We start from the raw sequence: 7,625 nt of genomic DNA, 5'->3' as shown, positions 1-7,625 counted from the left end.
GAGAAATGCACCTTGGGCAGCTGGAGCCCTCAGGGGGGGTCCCCTTTCTCATGGCAGAGCGCAGGCCTCAGTGAAGCAAGGCAGGGAGACCTGGAGACAAAGCGGTGTTTTCACCTTTGTTTGAAGTCTTAACGGGGCGTGCTTTTCAAAGTCCCGTGACCTGTCGTCATCATTTTGCTATTAGAATGGGCTCAAATGAAGCTTCATAAGGAACCCCAACACATAAAAGGGTGCTGTGGCTGTGCCGGAAGTGGGGAACCCAGAGCTCTGCCTTTGCACTTCCCCAGCTCCCCACTAACAGCACTGCCGGGCACCGAGGGCTCAGCGGGATCCCGTGTGGGTCCTCTGCTGTAGAGGATAGGCCTGTCTGGCAAGCTAGGTCCTGTTAAATTCCCTTGTCTTATGGAGAAAAAAGTTGGCATAAGTACCTCTACCACTCACTGCTGACACAGTGTACATGCCAAAGAGTCAGTTTATTTCTCAAGACAGACACATCCTGCATTTTGCTATAGATGGAAATGAGAGCATCATGCCAGTCTACAATTGCTCCACACTGTACCTCAAGGATCCCTGCCTGCAGGTCATTGTGTGCCCTTGGGCAACTTTACGAGCCTCCCTAAGCCTCAGCTTGCCCGGCTCTAAGTTGGAGATAGTGATAATATTTAACTGTACAAAGTTCTTGGATCAAACGGCAGCGCAGGCCCGTGCCTGGCACCGTGCTTCCAGGGCCAAAGGGAGCTCAGGTTCCAGCACACAGGGTGACAGGAAGCGTGGGAGCCGCCTGCTGGTGAAACTCATCACAGGTCAGCAACCAGGTTATCCTCATGTTCTGAGGAGCCCCTGCATGTGCCCTGCATCCCTGTTCATCCTTTATAGCACTTGCCTCCAAAGATGCTCTAACTCAATAGAAACTGTGCAGCCTCAGGGGCCTGCCTGGTGGTGTAGTGGTTAAGTCCGTGCACTCCGTTCCAGGGGTCCAGGGTTTGCAGGTTCAGATCCCAGGTGCAGATCTACACACCATTCATCAATCAAGCCACACTATGGCAGCATCCCACAGACAAAATAGAGGAAGGTCGTCATGGATGTTAGCTCAGGGCCAATCTTCCTCACCAAAAAAAAAAAAACACCCCCAAAAAACAAAGCTACACAGTCTCTCAGTTCCTTCCCTCCTAAGCAGCACTGTCCAGTAGAACTTTCTGACATGATGGAAATATTCTACATCTGTATTGTCCAATATAGTAACCCCTACCCATGTGTGGCATTGAGTAATTGAAGTGGCTAGAGCAACTAACGAGCTAAACCTTAATTTTAATTAATTTAAGTGGCTACCTGTGGCTAGCGGCTACCGTACTTGGAGGGCACAACTCCAAAGCGGTGCCTCTCAACCTCGGCCACCTGTTAAGTTCACCCAGGCGGGACCTTTCAGGAATCCAGATGGCCAGGCCACACCCCGCATCACCTTAATTAGAATCTCAGTATTTTTTAAGCTCTCTCTGGGGAATTCTAACGAGCGGCCAAAGGAGAGAACCATGGCTCTGAAAGCAGTTTGGCGAACAATTTTGCATAAGAATCACCTGGGGATCTTGTTCAAATGCAGATTCTGATTCCCAGGTCTGAGGCGGGAGCCGAGATTCTGCCCGGCTGACAAGCACATGTGGCCGGTCCCAGGCCACACCAGGAAGCAGGGCTCTCACCCCGCCCTCCAATCCCTTCCCTTCCACACACACGGGGTCCTCACCCTTGAGCCCCGCGGCACGACAGTTCTGGCCTTTAGAGTTTACGTTCTAGTTGGAGAAGATTTAATAAGCATGTAAACGATTTCAAATAGTGATTAATGCTTTGAAATAAACAAAACAGAGCAGTGGGATAAGGGGCGTGTGTGGCCACTCTAGCTTTCAGGAGGTAAACGTTTAGCTTTTGGCTTTAAGAAGCCCACACGGTGAAGATGTAGGAAAAACATGGTCCCAGAGGAAGAGAGAACAGCAGGGTGAGGTTCGTGAGGCAAGAGCAAGCCTGGCAGAGTAAGGAACGGGTGAACAGGGAGGGTGATGGAGGATGAAATCAGAGAACACCGACGGTCACAGGACGAGTTTTTATTCTACTTGCAATTAAAAGCCACAGCAGGGGCTGCAGCAGGAGTGTGATGAATTCTGATGTACTCTGCAAAGATCACTCACTGCTGATCTCATTTTTGATAGTTTTTCACATCCTTTAACTGCTAAGGCTTGGTCTCCTTTATTCCCTTTGCTGACGTCCCCCCTCAGACCCCAAAAAGAAAAAGGTCTTTAGGTACAAGAAAAACCAAGGAATCATTTTTATTCAGAGGAAGCTCAAACTCAGAAGGAGGCATTTCAGAGAAGCTGGGGTGGAGAGTCTGCCCTGGTGAAAGGCAGCCAAAGACTCAGGGACGCTCCCACTTTTCTGGAAGTTCCTATTGGATACCTTCGATGGAGCATGTCAGCAAACTTTAACCAACTTTCATTCGGCAAGACCCTAGGCAGCAATAGGATCTATGATCTATCAATCAAGAAATAAAGGGCAGGGGGAGGAAAGAAGGAGCCCAGTGGCTGCCTTTTCTAAGTAAAAGCCCTGCCCAAGTGAGAGACTGCTTTGACGGGGTCACTGAAAAACCAAGTCAGAGATCAGGATTCTGGGCTATCACGAGGGAATGAGCCAACATGAGACTTCGTTTTTTCTTCGTTCTTGCTTTACCCAAAAAATTTTCAATCAATACCTTTAGCACAGGAATCTGTCAACCAAAGGACTCTTAAAATTTCTATAAAAGGATATGAGTTGAATCTTACAGGGAGCCTCATCAGTATACGGGGTTAATTAGCAGTTACTCCTTTTAAGAAAATCTGAGGAAAGATATGCACCCAAATGTTAACAGCAGTTACCTCTAGGAGCCAAGATTAGATGAGAGAGAGACAGAAAAGGGTGCCTTCTGCTTCTTAACTCTAAAAAGTATATCAGAATAGTAGTAGAGAAAAAAGATGACTTCAGGAGAATTTAGCTAGATGACACAATTTCTCTCAAGTCAGAGGAAGGCCTGGCCTCTTGGTTAAATCAATGTTTCCTTAATGTGTTTTGTAGATGTTAATTTTACTCTTACAGGTCACTTCACTAACAAACGAGGTTCTGGGGTCAGCCCGATGGCCGAGTGGTTAAGTTTGCCCTATCTGCTTCGGCAGTCTGGGGTTCACAAGTTCAGATCCTGGGCACGGACCTAAACACTGCTCAACAAGCCATGCTGTGGCGGCATCCCACACAGAAGAGCTAGAATGACCTACAACTAGGATATATAACTACATACTGGGGCTTTGGGGAGAAAAAAGAAATAAAAGAGGAAGATTGGCAACAGATGTTATCTCAGGGCCAATCTTCCTCACCAAAAGAAAAAAAAAGTAAAACTCACTAAAAAGCTCTCTCACCCCAAATGAGTGTGGCTTCTTTAAAAAAAAAACCCCACAAAACATGAGGTTCTTTGTTCAGGTAAATTTGTGAAATACAATAGCTGATGACATCCTGGAACACACCTTGAGCCATGCTAGGTGTGGTAGGCTGAATAATGCTGCCCCCAAATATGTCCATCTCCTAACTCCCAGAACCTGTAAATGTTACCTTATATTTGGCAAAAAGAGACTCTGCAGATATGATTAAGTTCAGGATCTTGAGATGAGAGATTATGGACTATTCAGATGGGCCCTCAAAACAATCACAAGGGTCCTTATAAGAGGGAAGAAAGGGAGGCTTGACTACATAGAGACAAAGAAGGCAATGGGAGCAGAGTCGGATTTGAAGACGCCAAGGTGTTGGCTTTAAAGATAGAGGAAGGGACCCTGAGGCAAGGAATGCAAGGAATGCTGCTCCAGATGCTGGAAAGGCAAGGGAAAGGATGCTCTCCTGGAGCCTCCGGAAGGCGTGGCCCTGCCAACACCTTGGTTTCTACCCCGTGAAATCATCTTGGACTTCTGATCTCCAGAACTGTAAGATAATCAGTATGTGTTGTTTTAAAGTCACTAAGTTTGTGGTAAATTGTTACCGCAGTCACAGGAAACTAACACTGAGTTAAGCTCTAGGAATTAGGGAAGGATTGCAGAAAGCACAAGAGTCGGAGTCCCACATGCCTGGCTTGGAATCCTGCTCCTCAACGACTGACTTGACTGGGACCAAGACTTCTCCGGTTCTGTTCCTTCATCTGAAAATCAGGGCTAGCATCTTCCTTAGGCTTCGTGTGAGTACTGAATGGGAAGGGATGTCGCAGTAGGAACACAGTGAGAATTCGACTGTGGGTTCCCTTGCCCCTGCTGTTTTCACTTTAGAGGAACTGCCAGGAACTCACCTTCTCCCCGATGGGGCCTACCATTTAAGTCACATGAGGATCCCCTAGACATGGGTGAGGCACTTTGTTGGCCTTGCTCAGTATCACATATGTGCCCTCTGCAAATAAACACCAAGAGGTTGATTCCATTGTTGTCATATTCTAAAACTTCAGTATTTGCCCAACGTAATACATAATTAAACGTAGGCCCAGTAACAAGAATCATCCCCTACCTCTAACTACTAAATTAGTTGTTGTGATGGTTAATTTATGTGCCACCTTAACTGGGCTAAGGGATGCCCAGATGGCTGGGAAAACATGATTTCCAGGTATGTCTCTGGGGGTGTTTCCAGAAGTCATTAGCATTTGAATTGGTGAATTGAGTAAAAGCAGAAGCCCACCCCTCCCCCCACCCCCCCCCCGCCCCACCCCCCCCCCCCCCCCCCCCCCCCCCCCCGCCATGGGTGGGCATCATCCAATCAGCCCAGGGCCCAAATAGAACAAAAAGGCAGAGGAAGGGTGAATTCACTCTCTCTGCTTGAGCTGAGACATCCATCTTCCCCTGCTCTGGGACATCAGCACTCCTGGTTCTCAGGCTCAGGGACTCAGGCTTACACCATCCGGTCCCCTGGTTCTCAGGCCTTCCAACTCAGACTGAATTACACTCCCAGCTTTCCTTGGTCTCCAGCTTGCAGATGGCAGACTGTAGGCCTTCTCAGACTCCATAATCACGTGAGCCAATTCTTATAATCAATCTCCTCTTAGACATTATCTGTCTACCTTTCTACCTACCTACCTACGTATCATCTATCTGTTTATTTGTCTGCCTTTCTATCTATCTATTCTATTGGTTCTGTTTCTCTGGAGAACCCTGACTAATATGGCTATTGATATAAACTATTGAACTGAAAGGATGAGAAGGGGGCAGGGCGAGGACCACAGCAACAGTCTGAGAAGTCACCGTGGTCTGCTGGCTCCTCAAGGTCCAGGTGCTCATCAAGGTGAGGAAGAACATGGAGCCTACAAGTTAACAAGGACCATAAAAAGATCATGTCAGCAACTAGAGCTCACTCTCGGGTACTTACTGCAAAGAAGGTCAAGTCCTCTGCCTTATATACTTAACTTCAGCCCTACCCGGTGTCCTTCTACAACCATGAGATGTGTTTAGTTTCAAAACATCAAACCGGAAGGATTAACAGTATGATTTATTGAACTTCAGTATACTACAGGAGCAAACAAATAATACGTACACTTGAAAGGTAACCCTTCTGTCCAAAGAGAGCATGCTGTGGTTCAAGGACTGGAGACAGGCTTCCTCCACCACAGCACTGAATGGAAACCAAGCGCTCGCTCTGGCAAGTCAACAGTCACACAGAGCCGACCCCGTCCACTATCTGATCCCCTCTAACCCGACTGTCCACTTTCTCAATGGAATGACAGGAGACAGAGCTTAAAACGTCAGTGAGCAGAAATCATCTCTCCTTATCTCACCAGGACCCTCTAAGGGTAGAAGTTCTCTCAGGGAAGCTAAAGAATGAATACCATCAGTGGGTCAAATCTGTGGAAGAAGCATAACCCTGGTGCCACTCTCTCTGTTCTCCAGAAATATGTTACTGGGTCTTAAAGACATCACAGAAATTTGCTTTGAGGAAAATCACAGCTTTCTTGATTAGTATCTCAAAGGCACTTACGCACATTTTCAATTAGGAAGATGATTGAGTGATGAAGAATAACACTGAACCATTCTCTTAACCTGACTGACCAAAACCCTGGATTTAAAACGGCATGGATTTTAAATGGCACTGCCTCTCGTCAAGAGAGCCGATTCTCATTAGTCCAGAGCTTGGCCACGGTGACTGGTTCCGCTGCACATTTTCAAAAAGCAGATTCCACATCACCCATCTCCACGCACACAGTCTTTAGTTGTGAGTAATACTCAATTGTCACACGGCCATTCTCTCTGCCAAACCCTGAAAGGAAGAGAAAGGGTCAGGATGAGCCATCACTGCAATAGTCTGAAAAGTCACATGGATTTTAGAGATGGACATTGCTTCTCCGGGCTGGAGAAGAACACAGAACCTAAAAGTTTTGGGATTAAGTTCTCAATTGCATACATTATCTGAGGAGTTACGCAGGGGAAAAGTGACCCTCTGGCCTTTGGGGATGGGGACAGAGAAATCCTCAGGTCTCATTTCTTAGCAATACGAACCTTAATTTCAGGTATTTACTACTCTGGGTTGAGGTCTGAAAAGGTCCAGACTTTCTTATCAAGCTTTAAAGCATTCTTTACAACAATCAACCTGATGCCTTTGAAAGTCGGTGTTAACTTAAGACTGAACTCTAAATAACAGGTTTGGTCACCTTTTCTTACACTAAACCTGTGAGAGCAGCCTGCTACTTACCCCTGCCCACTCACGGGGAGGAGGGGACTCTCCAGGTCCCTCGAAGTCCCAGACATTGCCTGATCTCTAGGTCACAGGTTCAAAGGACAGCATCTCATGCTGGCCCTTCCTGTGTACCCCGCCCCACACAAAGGTGGGCTCTGCCTCCTGAGGGCAAGGCCCAGTTGCCGAAAATGCACATCTCCAAGGGGCACCATTCAGAAGGTGACACACACAAAGGTCTGGGCGAGGCCTCATTCTGTCTTTTGTTCCTCCCCAAACCCTCTAACACGGAGCTGGCTGGGTATGTTAGGCCAGGTACTGCTCTGCAGGTCAGGTCATCTTTCTGTCTCTCTCACCCCGTGTAGGCATGTCTGTGAGCACTGATCTGAAGATTTAGATTTGGGGAAGGGAAAGTCGGCCTAGGAGGCCTCATGAAGGCCTAAGCTGCAGATTCCAAACAAACTTTTCCCTGCGCTGAGGGTTATGTACTAATAAAACAACACCTTGGCTCCCACTCTGCCTCTGGGCCTGTGTGTACATCTCCTCTGGGTACCCCACAGGGACGAGGATGATCACTGGAGGATGATTAGGGACTACCAGGATAATACCAAACAGTATTGCCAAATTAACACCCACCATCTCATCAGCTTGCATCAGGGTTTACATGTTTGCCAACACTGTGATAGTCATAAATATGTGCCAAGAGGGGTCAGACTCTTCAAATGGGCCTCTACAATTCCAAGCCAATTTCCATAGAGAAGAGTATGAGAAATCAGTGAATATTACAGGCCACAAACTCCAACGAAAGAACCTCAAAGTAATGGCTACATTCCTGATGCTTCAAGTCTCCTTCTAACATGCTAGACTTATAAATTTGCCATGTTAACATGTCTGATAGATTGTCATTATTGAATGAATGA

The 7,625-nt window shown here is 47.1% G+C and overlaps 1 protein-coding gene across 2 annotated transcripts in view; it reads right to left on the bottom strand.

The window, feature by feature from the left end:
* Positions 1-5,508: 5,508 nt before the first annotated feature.
* ALDH9A1 (aldehyde dehydrogenase 9 family member A1) overlaps positions 5,509-7,625 on the bottom strand; it is a 28,437-nt gene continuing 26,320 nt past the window's right edge. For both annotated transcript variants that reach the window (XM_014841155.3, XM_044758201.2), the window contains exon 11: positions 5,509-6,291. In XM_014841155.3, coding sequence (XP_014696641.2) covers positions 6,197-6,291 — 95 coding nt within the window. In that variant the 3' untranslated portion in view covers positions 5,509-6,196. The remainder of the gene's footprint in view (positions 6,292-7,625) is intronic.

This window comes from Equus asinus, chromosome 25 (genome assembly GCF_041296235.1).
Source record: "Equus asinus isolate D_3611 breed Donkey chromosome 25, EquAss-T2T_v2, whole genome shotgun sequence".
Classification (NCBI taxonomy): Eukaryota; Metazoa; Chordata; class Mammalia; order Perissodactyla; family Equidae; genus Equus; species Equus asinus.
This window is presented reverse-complemented; position numbering and strand designations above follow the sequence as displayed.